The 22,693-nt window shown below is 39.4% G+C and overlaps 1 protein-coding gene across 1 annotated transcript in view; it reads right to left on the bottom strand.

Moving 5' to 3' along the window:
- NCKAP5 (NCK associated protein 5) overlaps positions 1-22,693 on the bottom strand; it is an 824,899-nt gene that overhangs the window by 607,509 nt on the left and 194,697 nt on the right. The window contains exon 3 of the mRNA XM_045868505.3: positions 2,116-2,189. Coding sequence (XP_045724461.3) covers positions 2,116-2,189 — 74 coding nt within the window. The remainder of the gene's footprint in view (positions 1-2,115; positions 2,190-22,693) is intronic.

Here is a 22,693-nt window from a genome sequence, read left to right on the forward strand (position 1 = left end):
CTGGTAGTTATTCTGACTATTCAAATGTCATTATCGCCCTTTATTGTTATTCAAATGAAGCTTTTTTATTCTTATGTTAATCCCCATACATTACATCATTAGTTTTAGATGAAGTGTTCCATGATTCATTGTTTGTGCATAACACCCAGTGCTCCATGCAGAACGTGCCCTCCTCAATACCCACCACCAGGCTAACCCATCCTCCCACCCCCCTCCCCTCTAGAACCCTGTTTGTTTTTCAGAGTCCATCGTCTCTCATGGTTCGTCTACCCCTCCGATTTCCCCCGCTTCATTCTCAAATGAAGCTTTTTTATTAGATCCTCTGCCACTATGTATAAAGCTTTGCTACTTCAGCAGCAATATTTCTATTTCTGAAGGAAAATAGAAGTGATAGCACACAAAATTCTGAGCTCTTACTTTATGTTAGGTTAAGTCTATGCCTGAAATTGGATTTTCATTTAATCCAATCCAAGAAGACCAAAAGGTTTTTATTAGCTATCTTATCAAAGGAGGAGAACATCGTTTTCCATGCAGGTTTTTTGGTTCAAAGACCCGCGAAACTCTATTCCTCCCCAATGATGTATAGAAGACACACTTACTGACCAAATTAAACTCTAATTTTTTTCATCAGATGGTATTCATCCTCTTTTGTGTATATTTTTTCTTTTAAAAGATAGGGAAAAACAAATATCCTATATAAATAGTTGGAAGTAAATGTTACATTTCATTTAAATAACCTTTTGCACCTTGGAGGAGATCTATGGGAAATCTAATCTGAAAGATACATAACTGTAAATACATTGTTGCTGGTTTTGTTAATACAATACACTGGTTAACAAAAGAAAACTTTATCGACACCATTTATAGGTCTCAAAAACACATCTAACGGTATCACATAGAGGTATATAAAATTAACATATATGTCTGTTAGCAGCAAGCAGATTTAAAAATTATATACATTTGTTGTATCCTACTTATTCCATGCAGAGAAATAGAGGGTCTATTACTGTAAGCACAGATCTGTTCTTTAGCAGGGAAACTAATATGAAGGACAGAACAAACAGAATTATTAGGCACTTTGACTAAGAACTACAATCCTTCAGAGAAGACAAATTTCAAGGTTATTAGGATTTGTTATAAGATGCCTGAAGAAGGGGCAACATAGCCTGGTACAGAGACCAATGGTGATACATTTAAATGAGGTTGGGCAAGAAAGCCACAGGGTTAGCAAATCTTTACCCACCATCTCTGTGTACAGAGAGAGCACTCTCCTCCATGCTGCCAAGAGGTAAGAAATAAAGGACTTCAGGGGCTTACTGACCCTTGGGAGACAAAGCTAATTACATTAAACAATTCTGGTACAACATGAGCCATAATGTAATTAAGCCCTAGCATATTTAGCATGTTTATTCCAGATAACATGAGCTATAGTAATTTAGGAAAAGGAATAGCAGATCCCATAGGAGCACCTATGCAGAACATGATCACATGGACCCTAAAGATCTAGAAAATAACAACACAATCATTTTGATCAGCCTCAATTCCCAAGAGGCCCAGGGAACAAGAAATTTGAGAATATGCCTTTTCCAGTTTACCTGCACCAATGTTCTCCCATACCTTTCTTCACCGAGCATCAGAACCCAGGACATAGAACGAAAAACTAAACATGAGAGGCCTACAGAACACCATTCTTAAAATATTCTCCTTTAATATGAAGAGAAGCAGACATTTTAAGCAGCTGTATTCAACTTTTCAATCACAGAAAAAACTTAATCTTTAAGCAGGCAAGGGTCAGAGAAATTTGAATTCTAGTTCCCACAACATAAGTTTGTTATGTGGCCTTTGACAAATTAATTTCTTGACCTTGACAAAATGTCATGATTTCCACCATTCTCCCAGCTCTGAGCAGGTCCTTAACTCAAGGACAACTTCTGGCACTGCTGCTTCACTTTGATTAAGGGAATACAATTCTCTAAGGAGCCTCTGGTGACTTTTGCTTCCAAAGGTGCTTTTGACACCAAGTGTAAGAAGAGACACTTTGCCAACTCCCTGCCTCTGTGATCAACATGAAAGCTATCAAGGCTGCTCTGGGTTATAGGCATGGATTACACTCACCTCCATAGACTTCTGTGTTGCTCCTCGAGCTGAGTTAGAAGATGCTCAATGTATTTATTGGAGTCCATGTATTCCTGCACATGCAGACACACAAAGACAAATAAAGCCTCATTACAATAGTCACCAGAATTCGGACTATCTATCTTTTTAGGAAAGACTTTTGACAGGATAATCCCTGGTCCCTCTCAGTTCTAGGAGTCAATGCATCTGTAACTTATATGCAGAGTTCCTTGGAGATAAATATTTTCTCTATATCCTTGGATCATTCTATAAACAGAGAATTGGAATTATATAGAGTCAGCATAAAAATCCTCTTATTCACAAGAAAGCTAAATTCCATAGTCATCTACACTGTGGCCCATATATTCTACCATCTAAAAATAAGCAAGCCAAGGGCACCTGGGTGGCTCAGTCAGTTAAGTGTCTGACTCTTGATTTTGGCTCAGGTCATGATCTCAGGGTCCTGGGATCAAACCCCACGTAGGCCTCTGTGCTCAGCAGGGACTCTGCTTGAGGATTCTCTCTCTCCCTCTGCCTGCCCCCCACCCTCCACACTGTGAGCTCTCTCTCTCAAAATAAATAACTAAATCTTTAAAAAAAATAAGTAAGCCAATGTTGCTGTTGACCTTAGAAAAATAAGAATAAAGGAGACAAGACAAGTTTGATTACACTGGTCTTATGATAATTACTTACGAGTAAAAATGCTACTTTTGAACTACATAGAATGCTTGATATATTCTTTGGGCTTATTGTTTACATGGATGAAACATGTCCATTCCCCTTTATCTCCTTATATAAAAACATAGTCTAATTTGTTTTGGGGTTTTGGGTTTTTTGTTGTTGTTGCTGTTTGTCAGTTTTTGGTTTTTGTCTCTTAGATAAAAACCTGGCTTCTAGGAAGATATGAAAGCAAGGTATATTTTTTTAAATGTGTAAATTTTTGTCAATCAAACTGTATTTCTAAGAGACATTTCTGAAACATAAGGAATGCCTTTGTAACACAGATTTATAGAAGTCCATAGGTTATTAAATATGATTTTTTTAAAATTAGTGATTTCTGAGTGTGAGGCTCATATGCAATAGTTTCAGTTGCTAACTATGGAGCAAAATAAATTTTTGGTGATTGATTTCTTCTTGAACCTGATACTTCTTTCACTTTCTATTCGAACATCTAGCCTGCAGTCCTTTGTGTCTATAGTACATCTGCCATAGATGGACTAGTGTACAATGATTTCTATGTCAAGGTGCCCATGAAAGTTACTGTTTTGTTTCTTATGGATTTTTTTTTTAAGATTTTATTTATTTATTTGACAGAGAGAGACATAGTGAGAGAGGGAACACAGCAGGCAGAGTGGGGGAGGGAGAAGCAGGCTTCCCGCTGAGCAGGAAGCCCGACACAGGACTCGATCCCAGGACCCTGGGATCATGACCTGAGCCGAAGGCAGACGCTTAACAACTGAGCCACCCAGGCACCCCTGCTTCTTATGGATTTGAGATAAACTGAGAACTTTGATTAATACTGATTCTTTCTGAAATAGATTTGTTTTGATTAAGTGCTGTTTATAATCTACTGCTCTTAAATGTCTTATAATGGGGAGAGTGGAAACTACAGAGTAAGAATTGACCTGATATTATGGAAAAATCCCTTTCCTGAGTTTCTGGACCTGGATCTACCCATTTAGCCTTTATACTTTCTACAATATTTCAGTTAGGCTAGACAGCGCACATCTTTACCTAGCTAAAACTGCTATTCTCTAACAGTATAACTTCGTTGTAGATAGTTAGCTAAAGAGTTTTATTCTTATTAAATAATATTCTTCTTCAGGTTAATTATTTAAATGAGACCATTAGGCATATGAAAACCAAGGCAGAAATCTGTTAATGCAGGAAGTTATAATAGTTTGTATCTATGCTATTAGTATCCTGATCAAGATTTAAAGAAGATTTAGGACACTCAAAGTTATCAAAGACATTACTTTTCAAATACATCCATCAACATGTTTTAAACACTGTTTCCAATTAGAAACAAATACATAAATCTCAAAGTCATTCATCCATTCTTTATTCAATTGTTTTTCAAAATGTATTATACTCCAAATGCTATTCTAAATTTGCTTCATAGAGTAATAACCAAGAGGGCAGAAGTTCCTGCTCTCAAAGAGCTTATAGTCCTCAGAGGAAGACATGACAAAGGAACACATTGGCTCCTGAGCGCTGATATGCTATGAAGGAAACACACTGGGGATGAGAGAATCTAAATGAGGAAGGGGCACCTCCCTTACATAAAGTGGTTGGATGGCGACTCCAGGCAAATGATATTAAGCTAAGACTTGGAAGAGAAAAAGGAGGTAAGCATATAGGGAAAAGAGGGATGAGGGAAAGGAAACATCTGCAAAGACCCCAATATGCGGTGCTTGAGGAACAGAAAGGAATCCAGTGGGGCTAGGTGCAGAGCGACTGGAGTGTGGAGTCTAAAATACAGCTGGTGAGCTAAGCAGGGCCAAATCATGAACAAGCTCTGGAAAACGGTTTCGACTAAAACCAATGGATTTGTTATTTTGCTCACTCTTCTTAGCTCAAGCCAGCGGATGAAGCTGAAAGGTATGAAGACTATAGATAGGATCTTCGGATCAAGATTTAGGTTCAAATCCTGGTTTGGGTACTTACTAGCTCTGTTCCCTAGGTAAAATCGTTTAATCTCTCTAAGCCTTATTTCCTTCATCTTCAGAAAGAGAATTAACAGTCAATTTACAGAGGTGTTATAAGAATTTAATAGTTTAAGTAAGCATGTATTATAGTGTCTGCCAAGCAGTAAGCAGGGCCTTTGTCATAATGACACTCACCTCTTCTCACAGCCAAATTACTTCACAACATGAAGGTAATATCCATTTTCTCTAATCTTACCCAATATCAAGAGTTTTAAGCATTTGTGGGGCGCCTGGGTGGCTCAGCCGTTAACCATCTGCCTCCAGCTCAGGTCATGATCCCAGGGTCCTGGGATCGAGCCCCGCATCGGGCTCCCTGCTCGGCGGGAAGCCTGCTTCTCCCTCCCCCTCTCCCCCTGCTTGTGTTCCGCCTCTTGCTGTCTCTCTCTCTGTCAAATAAATAAATAAATAAATAAAAATCTTTTAAAAAAAAAGAGTTTTAAGCATTTGCTTCTAAGATTATGGTTGCTGAACATTAGAATAGGAAGTTAGAGATGAATAGTAACAGAACAGATTTTCAACCATTAAATATAGGTGTCACTGAATTAGGATTTGTAAGCTTTTTCAAGTAACAATACTGGGTGCTTCTATTTAAAGTAACTTCACCCACATCCAGATGGCCAATAGACACATGAAAGGGTGCCAACATCATTCATCCTCAGGGAAATGCAAATCAAAACCACAATTGGGATATCACCTCACACCAGTCAGAATGGCTAAAATCAACTACGCAAGAAACTAGTGTTGGTGAGGATGTGGAAAAAAGAACCCACTTGCACCGTTGGTGGGAATGCAAACTGTGCAGCCACTGTGGAAAACTGTATGGAGGTTCTTCAAAAAATTAAAAATAGGATTACCCTATGATCCAGTAATCACACTACTGGGTATTTACCCAACGACTATGAAAACACTATTTTGAAAAGATATATGCACCGCTATGTTTACTGTAGCATTATTTATAATAGCCAAGTTATGGAAGCAGCCCAAATGTCAATGGATAAATGAATGGATAAAGAAGAGGTGGTGTGGGGCGCCTGGGTGGCTCAGTCGTTAAGCGTCTGCCTTCGGCTCAGGTCATGATCCCAGGGTCCTGGGATCGAGCCCCGCATTGGGCTCCCTGCTGGGCGGGAAGCCTGCTTCTCCTTCTCCCACTCCCCCTGCTTGTGTTCCTTCTCTCGCTGTCTCTCTCTCTCTCTCTGTTAAATAAATAAATAAAATCTTTAAAAAAAAAAAAAAAGGAAGAGGTGGTGTGTGTGTGTGTGTGTGTGTGTGTGTGATGGAATATTACTCAGCCATTAAAAAGAATGAAATCTTGCCATTTGCAACAACATGGATGGATCTAAAGGGTACAATGCTAAGCAAAATAAGTCAGTGATAGAGATACAAATGCCATATGATTTCATTCATATGCGAAATTTAAGAAAGAAAACAAATGAAAAAAGAAAAAGAGAGACAAATCAGAAAACTCTTTAGCATAGAGAACACACTGCTGGTTACCAGAGGGAAGGTGGGTGGGGGGGATGGGTGAAATAGGTGAAGGGAATTAAGAGTACACTTATCATGATAAGCACTAAGTAATGTATAGAACTGTTGAATCACTATATTGTATGCCTGAAACTAATATAACACTGTATGTTAACTATACTGAAATTAAAATTAAAATTAAAAATTTTTTAAATGAAAAAAAGAAAATGAATTTCTTAAATGAAATTTTTAAAAATGAAATTTTAAAATGAGACAAAAAAAGAATAATATCAAGATTCCCACTGGGCGCCTGGGTGGCTCAGTTGGTTAAGTGACTGCCTTCGGCTCAGGTCATGATCCTGGAGTCCCGGGATCGAGTCCCACATCAGGCTCCCTGCTGAGCAGGGAGTCTGCTTCTCCCTCTGACCCTCCCCCCTCTCAGGTGCTCTCTCTCATTCTCTCGCTCTCAAATAAATAAATAAAATCTTGAAAAAAAAGAAAAAGGAAAGAAAAAAAAAAAAAGATTCCCACTAACTGCTCCCTGGTACTGAGACAAGTTAGGTGGGAGCGCTCCATAGTGTCTGGGTAGGATATTCCTGGGTTAAACCAGGAAACCATTACCTGCATGAATACTAGAGTGTGTTGTTGCTAAGGTGAAATGAAGAAGTCAAATCTTGTTCAGAAGATAGCAGTCACCACCAGAAAAATTCAACTCATGTTAAGGCTTCCTGACCTATTACTTTCATCTTAACTAAAACTTACACAAAACTTTATTGTGTCAGGCATTGTGCTAATAAGCACTTTCACAATATTTTCTCATTTAATTTCAATATCTACCCGTAAGGTAGATACTATTATTATCTCCACGTTGAAAGTGAGGGAACGGACTTTCCAGTGTCATATAGCAAGGAAGTGGCAGAGTCAGAATTTGAGTCCTGCTATGAATCCAGTCCAGAAGCACTCTGTGTATGTTCTTCCTAAACACACCCTGCTGGCCTTCTCATCCCCACTGTCTTTGTATGTTATTGCTTTTGCCTAGAACACTTAACCAAAATAACAATAGTGGTAACAGTAACAAAACATACTATTAAAATTAAACAATAAAGTAGCTCTGCCCATTTTTGCATAAAACTAATTCTAGCGATAACTATGAGGTCTTAATCCATGTAATAATGGGAAGCTAGAATTATGAATTTTCCCTCCTTTCGAGCTTTATTTTTCTCCATAGCATTCTCCCTTCTAACATCCAATATATTTTACTTGAGTACTTTTTGGTATTGCTTATACCCCCTTATCTCTCCCAAACACACACACACACGGCTAACTGAAATGAATTTAAAAAAAAAAATATGATGCTTCCATGTACTTCTGTTTAATGAATTCATTTTTACTCTGGCTAAAAGAACTTAGGTAACATCATTACACATTTATCGTTTCTGTTCCCTGAATTGGAAAATTTAGTTAACTAGTAAGAAATCGCTCATTTTATAAGAATGAAATAGGATCATGCCACTGGGAACCACTTGTATCCATCCATTTGGAGATTAACCCCAAGGAAACAATGGATGGTGAGGGCAGTGAGGTTGCAGTGTTATCAAGTGCAACGATGTAGCCACTGCACCTACAGCAAGAGCTTGGGGATAAAGCACATACTGGATGCTACTGGAACAGGGTCTCCAGTATCAAAGGCACAGGCAGAAAGAAAGGCAAGGCAAGATCCCACCTCACTAAAACACAGCTCCTCTAACTGGCTGAAGACACTGGATATTTGGGAGTGCTTAGACAAAATTTTTCTATGAATGCAGATGGAGGGCTGTCAGGGTGGCTCAAGTGGTTAAGCCTCTGCCTTCAGCTCAGGTCATGATCTCAGGGTCCTGGGATTGGGCCCCACGTTGGACTCCCTGCTCCGTGGGGAGCCTGCTTCTCCTTCTTCCTCTGCCCCTCCCCACCCCAGCTCTCTCTCTCTCTCTCAAATAAATAAAATATTTATAAATAAATAAATAAATAAATAAATAAATAAATAAATAAATAAATGCAGCTGGACAGGACGTAGAATGTACACTGTCTATTGGCTAACCCAGATTTGGATGGATCACTTCAGAATAGGTACACTGAAAACATACAACATAAAACCCAAGACGAAGCATGAAAGGATAAGAGATGCAGAACATCACCCCCAGTCCAGAGATAGGGTGTCACTCTGAAAATGATTAAGAAAAAACATGAAAGCATTATAGAAAAACCTCAACATGTTCAGTAGTATCGAGATAGGCATGGACACTTGGGAACATGTGCAGAAAGCTTTAAGGAAAAAAAAGGGGAGGGAGATGAAAAGATGAAAAGATAGCCAATTTAATTTTTTTTTTTTTTAGATTTTATTTATTATAGAGAGAGAGAGCATGTGCACAAGAGTGGGGGGAGGGGCAAAGGGAGAATCTTAAGATTCCGCACTGAGCATGGAGCCCCCCATAGTGCTCAATCTCATGTGAGATCATGACCTGAGCCGAAACCAAGAATTAGACGCTCAACCAACTGAGACACCCAGGCGCCCTGATAGCCCAATTAATTTTTTATAAAACAGGATAATCCGAAGTAATAAAATTAAATAAAAAGACAGCTGGGTGAGCTAAGAATTTCAAGGAAATACACACTGCAAAAGCAAAACTGAAACTTGTTGATCCCCATTGTGATTTTTATTATGGGATGACTCTTCCCACCATGGATTGGTACCTTACAAAGAGCAGACAATGGATTTTGGTATACTGGCAAGGAACTGGTCACATGAATGAAGTCTACTTCTCAAGTATCTCATCTAGAAACAATTCAGGCCAGGCACTTAAATACTCACTAACCCTTCTGCCCTTTCTTTAGTAGGAATCACTTAGTGAGGACTGAAACTGCTGTGACTAGAGAAGAACATACACACATCTCCCCACTATCCATGGTGTCAACATTCACCGGGTGAGACACAACTTACCTGTGAAGACTGTCAGTTTCCCAAGCATTGCTTTGCCCAGTATGTACTTCCCACGCCACTCACCACAAAGACTTTATTCAAAGTAATTAACTTGGTCGACATTCTATTCTACTCATTTTCCTTATGAAAAAACCCACCTTAGATACAAAAGTAGAAGTTACAATGAAAACACATACACAGTCCTGTGGAGGACAAACATAATCTAAGTAAATTAAGTAAAAGATAAAGATGAGAAGAGAGACACAATGGATACTGGATCAGAAAATGTAGGTTTGTCTAACAATTACGGCTCTTGAGTATTCCACAAGATTTGGAGTGGAAATAATGATTGAAGAGATAATTAAAGAAATATTCCAGAGCAGAGAGGAAAAAAAAAAAACCACTTGAATATGCACATCAGAAAGGCTCATCACCTCACATTCCAGGTAGAGTTTTTCCACAAACTATCCACACATCCACTTGCATAAGAGCTAAAGAAAAATAGTGGATGTAGGGGGGACTGAAAGCATCCAAGCCAACAAACAGGTTTCTGACCAAAGATTTAAGAAAGGCTGTTTCATAGCTTCCAGCAACCCGCAATGTCCCCTGAAATAAGGTACATAGACCTTTGAGTTTTAATCCATAAATATCACCCATCAAGTAGCTGTTCTAGAACAAAGCAGCAGAAAGATATTCTCAGGTATTTATGAATTCAGAAAATAAAGCACCTAATTTAATTGATAACATGTGTATATATATCTTGAGCTTTCTTAAGGGTGTGTGTATATATACATATATATATATATGCCAAATACCGAAGAGATGGATATATACCAAACATGTATATGTATACATATGCGCATATATATATACATTCTATACCCAAGTGATGCATAAGGAATTCATAATATAAAACATTCAAAGGAATTTAAATGGACTTTATGTCTAAGAATATAAATATAAAATTAAAGTCCCAGAAGTAAGATGTAGAGAATACATTATATATCTTAGTCGTGGACAAATGGAGGGGAATGAGAAAGAGGACAGCAAGTTCACATAAAAGTCTCTTTGTACATAGGAACAAAATTATTGTTCTACACTTGATAATCAGAAAAGCTTAAGTACCAGGGTATATTTTGTCTACATGTTTAACAGTTGGGGAAAGCAATTTGATAATAGATCATGAAAATGAAAACATCAGTGCACCTTTGATCCAGAAACTTCATGTCTAGGAATCATCCTGAGTAAATAATCAAATTAAAACAAATTATGTTCAAATATTATTTATGACATCATGAAAAAACTGGATATATCTTAGCTTCCAAAAATGTGGAAATAATAAAGATAAAGCACACTTTGTCCATTTGAAGAATTATATAATTCCTTCAATTTGTAAAGAATATATAATAAAATGGAAAACAGTATAATATTAGGTGAAAGGCATAGGATTTAAAACTGCATAATCCTTTTTAACCACAATTTTGAAAACATACACAAAAGATTGGAAGAGAAGAAAGCATAGTATATGATAGTATTATGGGTTAAATTTCTTTTGTATACTTCTCTTTCTGGTTTACTATATGCTCACTATACAAATTTTAAAAGTGATGGCACACAACCCCAGAAAATAATATCCACAAAGATTTTATTATAATTAAATTTTAGAAAGCAAGATCTAAAATATCACAATGCAATTGTTTGTTATTCTAAAGCTAAGCTGGTGTTTGAAACAATAATGCCTTTATTATTATTATTATTACTCGCCCTTGTCAGTGTTCTGCTAAAAGCAATTCACCCAAGTTAGGATTAGGGAGGAACACCAAGTTACAGCAAGACGTATTTGTATAATATGCTTAAAAGTTTTACAAAGGTATAGCACTAAAAAGACATCTGTTTCTTGGCTAAAACTTATGCAAATTAGAATCATTTTGGAGATGTATTTCAGGAAATTTGCCTTTCATTTCTTTAATGCACATGTTTCAGGGCAATTAGTATGAAACATTTAAAGTGATTAGAGGTTTATAGATACACCTAACGTTGCATATCTGTGTGGCATAAGCCCACTTAATGTGAACCTCCTACTGTCTGATCTAGGTCAATTCTGAGCAAGACCCATTATAAATCAATTCTAATGATGAGAGGATCTGATGTATCATTAGTTTTAAGTGGAGTTTAAAATATAATACTAAAATCAAAGCTTGCAGAGATCCCAAATCCCTCCAAATAATCTTGATGTTATAATCAGTGTAATTTAGGGCAGAGTTTGTAAAATTGTGTCAACACTCTTGTCACCACTAATGTAGGATTCCCAGGTCACCTTTGGGCAATGTAGCACACAACAGGAGGCCAGATGTTCAAATCAACACAACCAGCATGAGATACAGGGATTTCCACAATTAGAAAATGACTAACAACTATAATAAATGACACTGCCCTCAAAAATGATTTGTCACCCTAATAAAAAGATACACCTGCACAGTGATTGTAGAAAGCTCCAACATACCAACTTTGGGAATTACACAGCAATAGATGGAAAGTTCCCTCATATTTGACTGGCATCTCTGCCAACATAAATTCTTCCAATTAGATATTTTTAAATGTTAAACACAAATCAATTCCGGAATACCAACTTTAATGGATTGATCTCACTGCCATTTTCTCTCCGTTAGCCAATCTCTAATTCCTCCTCATTCACTCGTCAAACAACTCAACCTTACTTCCGCTTCCAGTGCAAACTCTTCAGTGGAGTGCTCTGTTAGAGCCACGAGTGACCCACCGCTGGTGGAATCGCAGGGTATTATTCCTTATGATCGGTTCCTGTAGCACTTGACATTTTAAATCATATTCTATCCCTCCCTGGTGTTCTCTGAAAGGGTTTCCTGTCTCCTTCTACTGCTCTGAAATCTTTGTCTTTTTCCTTCCTTCTTCCAGTTCTTTATGTATCAAGAATAAGCTTTTATCCTAAAGCTTCTTTCACTTTCTACTGGAAAATTCAGTAGACTACCAGGGCTTCCACAATCACCAAAAATCCAGAGACTCCCAAATATTTCCCTCCATGCTAGGTCATCCTCTTGATGTCTAATCCTCTGTATCTTGCTATTTAACAAACAGGTCCCTTTGGATGTGCCACAACTCTTCAAAGCAGTGGACCTGCCCAGGTTCAACAAGGCCAAGGGCAGAAATTAAATTGCCATCTCATATTCAGCACTGTCTTCTCATAAATGGAATGAATCCAAACACATATCTTTTAATTTTATCAAATTTGATGAAGATGCTATTACCTATGTATTCTTTGAGAAGAAGACATAAGGACTGTATTTGGTTTTAAGTGGAAAAAAAGATGTGATAATTGTATTTCTAAGGTGTCTATGCTATTTTTTTTATATATGGCTTTTAATGGCAGTTTGGGAAATCAGTATATATTGGTTAGATGAAGGAAGTCACTTAGGTAGTAAAAGTAACTCACTTTATTTTTAGTTCCCCCAACCCACTGAGGGCGAAGTGTAATTCTATTTCTCCTAAAGTTCTCTAAGTCAGTAACATCATTTGTCCACATGGCAGCAAATTGTGTACATACACACACACACACACACACATACAAATATATAAGTGATATAGAGTCCTCATTTCAACCTTGATTATTCCTTTGATGAAGAGACACTGAGAGAGCCTTGTGTAAGTGGAAAGCCTCAGTTAGGTCACTAGCTACTTTAGGCAGAAGAGTTCAGCCACAAAAGCTTGTAGGACTACTCCAAAACCTGGTACCACATCAAAACACAGAATTGACTGATGGATCCATTGCATCAATATATTGTACTTTTCACATGTACTTTTCACTCAAGTATTGGATCACAGAATGCCATTCCACTCGCTATAGTGTAACAGAGCCCCCTGAGTCTACTATTGGTTCCCTTCAAAATCTGGACAGTTATGTTCTAATTTTATCTCCTACTACTCCTCCAAAGTTGGAAAAGCCAGACTCTTTGCTTTTTGCTTTTCCTAGAAAGGCCAAGATATAAACTCTTTGTAATCTGAACACTTAGTACAGCACTTGCAAATACATGCCAAGGGGTAAGTTGGCACCAATGTCACCCCCAGTTAGAGCCTCAAGGTATTTTAAGAGACTAGCGCACTCAAGCTGGATTGAAGCATCACCTGGGGTAGCATAACACATTTATTTACTCAGCATCAGTAGTTCTCATTTGTTCATCTGAATCATCTGAATCACCTGGGCTGGCTAAACCAAATTGTTGGGCCCAACCCCAAAGCTTCTGATTTGGTGTGTGTGGAATGGGGCTGGAGCATCTGCAGCTCTAACAGGCTCCCAGGTGATTCTGATACTATTGGTCAGGAGACCACTCTTTGAGAATTATTATCTAACTATTGAAGGGATTTATTTATTGCATAGCCCTATTACTATTCACTGTCCTCTTAAAACAATTAAAAAGATCAGTGTAAATAATGCCAAATTCAATTATTCAGTGAATATTTTTGAGTGGCAGTTTATGTTCAGGCACTCTTTTATGTCAGGGAATTCAGCCATGAACTGTATAGACAAAAGTCTCCACCTTCATGAAAGTTACATTTTTGTCTAGAAGACAGACAAAATAATTAAATGAAATTAAGTTTTATGTGGCAAAATAGAGAAGAGGGAAAAAAAGGAGCTGAAGCAGAGGGCTCAGGTGAATGTGAACTGATGGAGGAGAGACAACATTTGAGCAAAGACCTCAGGGAAATGAGGAAACTAACCTAGACAGCTATCTTGGGAGTCTCTTCAGAGGCTGAAAGAAGAACAAATACAAAGACTTTGAGGCAGACGTGTGCTAGCAAGTTCCAGGAACAGCCCACACCTGGGATATGGAAAAGAGCCAGATTGTAAGGGTCTCACCGTCCTGGTAAGAACTTTTATCTTTTGCTCTCGGTGAACTAAGGAGCAATCTCAGGGGAGTTTGAGCTGAGGCATGAAACCATCTCAGTGAAGTTTCGAAATGATCCCTCTGCTACTGTTAAAGGTAAAATGGGAGTGTGTGTGTACAACAGCAGGAGCAGAAGCCAGGAGACCAGCTGGAGGCTTCTGGCAGGAGAGGACGGTCACTTGGACTAGGGATATCTTAGGGCAAGTCATCAAGTGTTGGATTCAAATGTATTTTTGAAGATCAAGGTGACAGAATTTACTGCTGGTTTAAATGTAAGAATAAAGAAAAAGTAAGTAATCAAAGGTAGTATTTGGCTTTTTGCCTAAGCAGTTGGATAATGTTCCATTTACTGACAGAAGACTATGGAAGGAGCATGTTTGTGTAAGGGTGTCGAATAAATTGTTCTCCTTTGGGCAATAAGTTTGAGAAGTCTACTGAATATGGGAGAGGAATGTTGTTATGAGGACATTCGTCTTCAGACAGAGGTCTGGGAGCCAGAAATTTGGGATTCCATAGTGGGTATGAATAGTATCTGGAGCCATGACACTAAAGTGAGATTCTCTGATGAAGGAATAACACTGAAGAGAAAAGGATCCGGTAACTAAAGGTTGGGAGGAGGAGAACAAGCCAATAAATTAAGGAGAAGCCAGTGAGGGAGGAAAAAGAGACTAGAATTTCAGAACAGTGTTTCAGGAAGAAGGGAGCGTCAAGTACAATCAATGATCAAGTAAGGGAGACCTCCAAGTTAACAATGGCAGTTGCCAGTATGGAGGCCCTTCATGTCTTGACCAAAGCACTTTTAGTGGAGTAGGTTTTCCAATGTCCTCACTGGGGAAGCTAAGGAGACAATTTGTGACAGGGGTCAGCAGAACCTATGAACAAAGCTTTCTAGAAAATATCAGGTCGTTGTTACAGTTCAGTGTTCCTGAGAAGCTAGAGAGGCACTTGGGAAAATGGCAGATCCCAGGTCCAGCCCAGAGATACCGGTACTCTGAGTCTGGGAGTCAGGTGGGGCCCAAAAATCTAACTCTATGAAGATCTAGGGAGAAAGATATTGCCAGTTCTCTCTGAGGCACCTTTGGAAAATGGTCTCCCAAATGGTGATCTTGGTCATTTCTGAGGGGCTCACAAAACAAAACCAACCCATCACCGGCCATCAAACAACAACCCAAACCTTCCCTGAGCCATTCACAACACCTATTCTACTGAGGTAAGTCAGGACCTTAAGTTTGTTGACATTCCTATATCATTAGGAAACAAGACTGAACATAAAGATGTTTCAGAAAAAAGAGCAGATGGTACCACTCACATTGGAACTAGGAACTCTTCTAGGAAAACTTGGGCTGCTTATCCAAGGAAGATGCCCTTTGCCACATAGGAAGGCTATAAAAATATTTTATTTTTTTATTTTTTTATTTTTTTTAAAGATTTTATTTATTTATTTGAGAGAGAGAGAGAGCATGAGAGGGGGAGGGTCAGAGGGAGAAGCAGACTCCCTGCCGAGCAGAGAGCCTGATGCGGGACTCGATCCCGGGACTCCAGGATCATGACCTGAGCCGAAGGCAGTTGCTTAACCAACTGAGCCACCCAGGCGCCCGTATAAAAATATTTTAAAATGTTTGCTTTCATATTCATCTTTAGTAAGAGGCTCCCCTCAGGAAATGGGGTATTTCCTACTGGGTGAGGGGATTATGCATTTATACATTAATACATAAACCTTGTTTCCATTTTATTTTCCGAGCCTGAAAGCATCAAGGATTTGAATATGTTGCCTGTTAAACTGCATTTCTCACTTGTGGGCACATAAATCACACTGGAGGAAAGAACATTCTTCCTAGAGCAAGGTATTTCAAAGACTTCCCCTCCACTGCCTCTGGGTGGGAATGGGTAGTACTCAGAAGTAGATGCCATTTATGTCTATTTTTCATTGTAAAAAATACGAAAATAAAGTGGAATGGATCTTAAATTTTCCTCACTTTCATGTAGCTGCAGTCTACTGTTTTAATTATTTAAAGCATCCAGACTTGTTTTGGTGAAGAGAAACACTAGCTCTGTCTTACTGCATTTTCTAAAACAAAAAGGCAGCAGAACATATGAAATGCCCCCAGTGACCACCATGTTTTCCTCTTATACCTGAATCTGTTCTCCATATTAACATCCAGTGATGTATCGTGGGAGACCACAGGTGTCCCCTTGTCACACACCACAGGAAAGAAAGGCTGGAAGCTCTGAAGAGATATGCTGTCCTCTCTCAGCAACCTTCTCAGATGTAATATTTTGCAAAGAATATGCGTGTATGTGCACACACATAGAATAAAGCTGTATTGTCAATGAGAAATACGCAAGAGTACTAAAAGCTACGAATCATGCGAAGTCAGATTTTAATGTGTTTCACAGAAGCTACAAAACTGCAGTCAAAAAATTCCCAAGAGAAAACTGGTATGAGGAGCTGAACCAGAAAAACTTTAAGGTCAGACCAAACTTTGAAAGAGTGAGCAGGGTCTCTTGGGCAATAGTCTATGTGATTGATTTGAACATAATATTCTGTGGCCATCCCCCCACACACACACATACTAAAGAGCAAGTACCAGAGAAAGAGCAAGCACCAGAGAAATTTTAACAGGATAAAAAAGAACTGTCCTCTCTTGAGGGCCCAGAGGCTGGGGTAGGACTTGGGTTCTGTTTGAGTGAGAGGGTCTAAGAAAGAACAAACCCAAGCTTGAATTCACTGGATCCTCTGCAGCAGACACTGTGGGCCTGTTCAGTAGAACCATCTCAGTGAGGGGTGTCAGCATGGAGGACCTCTAATGTAATAAGGAGGGTTCTAGGCCATTTCTTCAGCTGGGGCAGCCCTAGTGCTGAAAAAACACTTGGACTTGCCCAACATCCTTCAGGAAGAGGCCAACGCTACAGAAGCAAACTTAGCTCCTTGAGGACCAGTTAAGTGGTATTTCAATATGGTTTCCTACACCAACATCAATAATGGTACATAAGACATGGGGGCGAAGCAGAACACATCTGGCTGCCACTCTTCCTTTTCATATCTTTAAATATGACTAGGAAAATGCCAAGTGACAACTAACAGGTAGGAAGGGGAAGGGCAAGGGCTCTCTTTTGGCAATGGGCCCCTGTCTCCTATAAATAAAGAGACCGCATCAGTTGGCTGACTACCATTTTCACACGGCAGCCCTTCTTTCTACTTTGCAGTCTTAGCTCTGCCAAGGCAGAAAGTGAAGTTGAGCAGTGGGAAAACATGTACCCTTCTGAGACTACATAACAATTTTCTCTTTCGACTTCACCTTGGGAGACCCTGAGCCTACAGCTTTGTCAAGTATCTAAAAGAGCTTCCAGGAGAATCATGCCTATGGGATCAACTGCCAATCATACAAGATTTTAACATGGTTTGAAAGATGAAGAAAAGGGACTTATGAAGTACAAGGTACCCCAATAAAACACTCAGAGACTGGATTAAGTACCATCTGTTTCCTGGTACCTTCTACTCTCAACTCTGTAGCTTATTTTATGTGAAAAAAATTGAGATGATCTGCCACAGCGCCACAAATGTGGCATAAAATGATTACCACTCTTCTGATTAAGAAGGGTTTTTATTAGTGGTAACCCAAAGGGCTGATACAGCCTGAAGGAAATTGCACTGTTCTCTTGTTTGAAAGGTAATTAAAAAACCATTTTGCCCTGACAGCGGAAACTCTCTGATACAGGAGAAAAGAAGTTTCTTCTCTCTTGAAGGGCAAGACAAATTAAGTATGTGTTACCTGGTGACACAAGTCTGTAATGCTCCCCCTGGAAAATCTGGAGAGAAGTACTGTAACACATAGAAACTTTTAATTTAGAGCAAGACATCATGCCCAGAGCCTCTATCTCTGTGCCAGTTCATCTCTGCCAAGGCAGAAAGAAGAGAAGCAGGCTAGTAACCCATTGCGTTCTCCTGACCAGCAGCATTCCCATCACCTGCAAACTTGTTAAGAACATAAATTCTGGGGCCTTTCCCCAGATCCAAGAATCAGAAATTCTCCAGGTAAGATCCAGCAATGATTTTGGCAAGTCCCCAGATGACACCGATCCCACTCAACTTTTCGAACCACTGCTCAATCAACAGCTAAAAAATTAATCACTCATCACCATTACATTCATAACCCACATGTTCCCCCCTCTCCAAATTTAAGAGTAACTAATCACGTAAGCCTATTATTCGTTTCTTGAGTTGCCCTCAGCACTGAGTAACAATTCGAGGTTTCTTTCTAAAATATCTTTTTTTTTTAGATTTTATTTATTTGACAGAGAGAGACATAGCGAGAGAGGGAACACAAGCAGGGAGAGTGGGAGAGGGAGAAGCAGGCTCCCAGATGAGCAGGGAGCCCGATGCGGGGCTCAATCCCAGGACCCCGGGATCATGACCTGAGCCGAAGGCAGCCGCTCAACCGACTGAGCCACCCTGGTACCCCTTCTTTCTAAAATATCTTATTTTTGAGGGTAGGGGGCTGGGGAATCATTGACTTACTTAATTGCATCAGGTGAAAAATCTAAGTTTAATTAAAATGTAAAACCAGCAATAGCTACACTACTGTGAAGCCCATGTTTCTACCAATGATATAGGTGCCATTTTAAAAAACAGCAGGAGGGGGCGCCTGGGTGGCTCAGTCGGTTAAGCGACTGCCTTCGGCTCAGGTCACGATCCTGGAGTCCCAGGATGGAGTCCCGCATCGGGCTCCCCGCTCAGCGGGGAGTCTGCCTCTCCCTCTGACCCTCCCCCTTCTCATGTGTGCTCTCTCTCTCTCAAATAAATAAATAAAATCTAAAAAAAAAAAAAAAAACAGCAGGAGATCAGCACCCGTGATAAATAAAATGGTAGCAGGTGCACCTGTGCTCTTATTTAAATTTTTTTTTTCTTCAAGTATTTCCTCCAAAAGTCTTAAATTGCCAAAACCATTAAATGAATGGACTTCACAGCATTTGGGATCTGAAGCTTCAGGGAAGTGCTTTATACTGGGACCATCATCCAAGACAGGAACTCCATTTTAAAAAATGCATGTAGAGGGTAGCAATGCAGACAGGTCACTTACCAGGGGATAATAATTTAACTATCCTAATCCTTAGTTTTGATGAAAATCAGCCACACTTAGACAAGGCAGATGTGCTAAATCGATTTAGGAAGGCAATTTACTGTGATGAGGTTGTTACTGAGTCAAAAAGAACATGAGGAAATTTATGCAAATATTTTGGGGAATTTGTTCTGAGTATGCAAATGCTACATAATTAGTTATCACGCTTTTCATGCAAAATTAAATTTGCTATAATAACAAATCACACTTAAGAATAAGGCTAGTTAACATGAAAAGGCTCCTCATTCTTATGACTGAAAAGCTGCAAATTGAGGGTACACTGCAGGTGAGTCTAATTCCAGCCTCCGGTATTGTTCGTTGTAGTCAAACAAATCTACTGCAACAAGAGGTGGGAGGATTTGGAGGACTCTGGGCAGCACTTGGATGCACATGGGGAATCACAAGAAGTAAAAGCAATGGAGCCTCTGCTTTGGGACTAGGCTGTCTCAGCAATCATTAGCCAGATAGAGGATCTTTTAGCCTTGTAGCCTATAATTATATTAGAAAGACTCAGTGCTATGGTTTTGTTCACCAGAAAAACAAAGTCAAATTTCTATTTTGGACTATTTCTAAGATCTCACGACTGCCCAGTTCCTGCCTGCTCCAGGCTGACAGGCTGGAGAGAAGTTGGACTTCATGCATATTAGCTCTCCCTGACTCACTAGCCAGCATCCCCTCTGGTAGGTGGGCTCTGGACCTCCTCTTGCTGCCAAAGCTCTGTGTCTTCTATCCTTGCTAAAAAATATGGGAACTGGGCTCTAAATGCATCCAGGCTACATAGGCTGTAGCACATCCCTGCTTGCCCGGGGCTGGGAAGTTTCTCAGGATGTCAAACTTTCAGTGCTAATATTGGGGAGGTCTTGAGCAAATGGGGACAAGCTGGACACTCTCCCATGATCACATTTTCCTCTATTACTCACAGCCTCTTTGCCCATTCCTCATTGCCGGGCTTCCATTTTTCTAAAAATGACATGAGAATGGGCTCAGCCCTGAAGTTCAGTGCTACAGACCGGCGCTAACTCCAGAACATGCTTTTGCCCCTCCACCATCCACTGACTGCGAGTGAGCCCAGGGCTTGCTTCATCCCTGGTGCACTGCTCTGAAACCAAGGGGTCACCATCTGCCTGAGGTTCACTCTCAGAGGGCTCCTGCTCTACCTCCCCCAGATCAGAGCCCCAAAGACAAGTCTGTCTGTATCACAGTCATGCCCCCACCTTGGATACTGTGCTTTGAAATCAATTTCTGTTCATGTCCTTCACTGGGACCAGTCCTTCAACTAGAGTAGACTCACACTCTTGGTTTACATCTAGTCCATACTGGTTGATTATTGACGCTCCCATTTTATTACTTTAAATATATTTTGCTATCTCTTATAGAAGTGATTTGTATACTTTTTGAACATTCATGCTGTCTTAGGGGATCACGCAGCACCGAGCATAATACTGTTGCTTTAGAATCAAGAGCGGTCAAGGGCTTTGCCACATTTGCCACATTAGTGGAGAGTATATAATGACAATAACAGATTTTCCTACCATGCTTTTTGGCAAAAAGAGGAACCTAAAGCTATCCTGAAGTGAGAAGGATACGCCAGTGTTTGAAAGCTACATTTATCCCTTAGACAGATCAGACAACAATGGTAGAGATATTTTATGAAAAGGGGAAGTGAATGATAACAGCACTATGTCTGTCTGGCTGCCCACACATAGAGACTTCTAGTTTCCTGCTAAAGTTGGCTGTTAAGAGCACCTGACTTCTTTGGTTTCAAGAGCTCAATTACCTACTTCTTGTCACATTCCAAGCTTAAAAATGAACTACTCCCTCGCCACTTGCAGTGTATTCGACCCCTTCCCCCTCCATCCCTCTTAAACTAAAAAACCAAAAACAGGACAATAACCAGATTGAGTCCTGATTCCAAAGTAATAGCTATTTCATTCGGTCCAGTTTGACAGTACTGCCTTCTCAACTTTAATTTTATTTTTTTAAATAAATGTAGTAAGTCATTGGTTTTAATTATCAAATGTAATAACATTTACTCCAGATTTTTTTTTTTTAGTGTTCCAGGATTCATTGTGTATAACACCCCATGCTCCATGCAATATGTGCCCTCCTTAATACCCATCACCAGGCTAACCCATCCTCCCAACCCCCCTCCCCTCTAAAAACCCTCAGTCTGATTCCTGGAGTCTATAGTCTCTCATGGTTCATACCCCCTCTGATTTCCCCCTCTTCATTCTTCCCTTCCTTCTCTTAATGTCCTCCATGCTATTCGTTATGTTCCACAAATAAGTGAAACGATATTTTAACCATGCCTTGTCTTTGCCTGATATTCAACTTAATTAGCTAACTCTTAAAATATTGAATGTTTATGCATTTACTTGACATGGAAGTTGTTTTTGTAAAAATTATGTATCTAATTTTTAAACATTTTATAGCTACTTGACCTCACAATAAATCATTTGTAAAGTATCATCCTTTAGTTCATTATTTTTGTAAAGCCTATTTTACATATACTAAGTTTCCTTAGCAGAAAGTCAATAGATTTGATTAGACAGAATTCTTCTCATCTGTAAAGACGCCAGTAGTTAAAACAAATATTTTAGTACCCACTGTGCAAATGGTGCTCGGCTAAATGCATCACCATTGGTCTGAGAATGGGACAAAGCAAGATGCAGGAAAGTTACATACAGTAAATTGTACAGACATATTTTATAACAAAAGGCTCTCATTCTACCCACGGCTGAGATCCAGAGGTAAGATCAAGGCTTATTTAAAACTGAACTTGTGGGAAAATAACTCATAAAAACCACATTTTACATAAAGCTTTACTTTCAACACAACACCATCAAGTTAAATTATCTTTCACAACATACCAATAAGACAAGTACTTCTAGCTCCATTTTACTGATGAGAAACATGGACCCATAAGGTTCCAACAATAATATCTGATTGAGTAGTTGAACACAAAAAGCTAGTTTAATCATCAAAAATGAAAGTAAAAAAAAAAAAAAAAACTTTCTTTCCAGAAGTTTTCCTAGCCCATTCAGAATATTCCTCAAAAAATGGCATTTCAAAATCTGTCCCGGGATGAAAACCTAGGACACATAGAAGCTACACAGACCCGAGAGTCCTCTGGGCCTCATTTTCCTTATTTATAAAATGAGGAGGTGCAGGGGGCCTGGGTGGCTCAGTCAGTTAAGTGTCCGACTCTTGATTTCGGTTCAAGTCATGGTCTCAGGGTCCTGGAATCAAGCCTTGATCAGGCTCCTGGCTCAGCAGGGAGTCTGCTTGAGATTCTCTCTCTCCTCTCCCTCTGCCCCTTCCCCCCATCATGCTGGTGTGCACACGTGCTCACTCTCTCAAATAAATCAGTACATCCTTAAAAAAATGAGGAGGTACAGCCAGATCAGTGGTGAGCAA

This window comes from Mirounga angustirostris, unplaced genomic scaffold, assembly GCF_029215605.1.
Source record: "Mirounga angustirostris isolate CCGP_5_RB_7025 unplaced genomic scaffold, mMirAng1.0.hap1 SCAF_3, whole genome shotgun sequence".
In the NCBI taxonomy this organism is placed as follows: Eukaryota; Metazoa; Chordata; class Mammalia; order Carnivora; family Phocidae; genus Mirounga; species Mirounga angustirostris.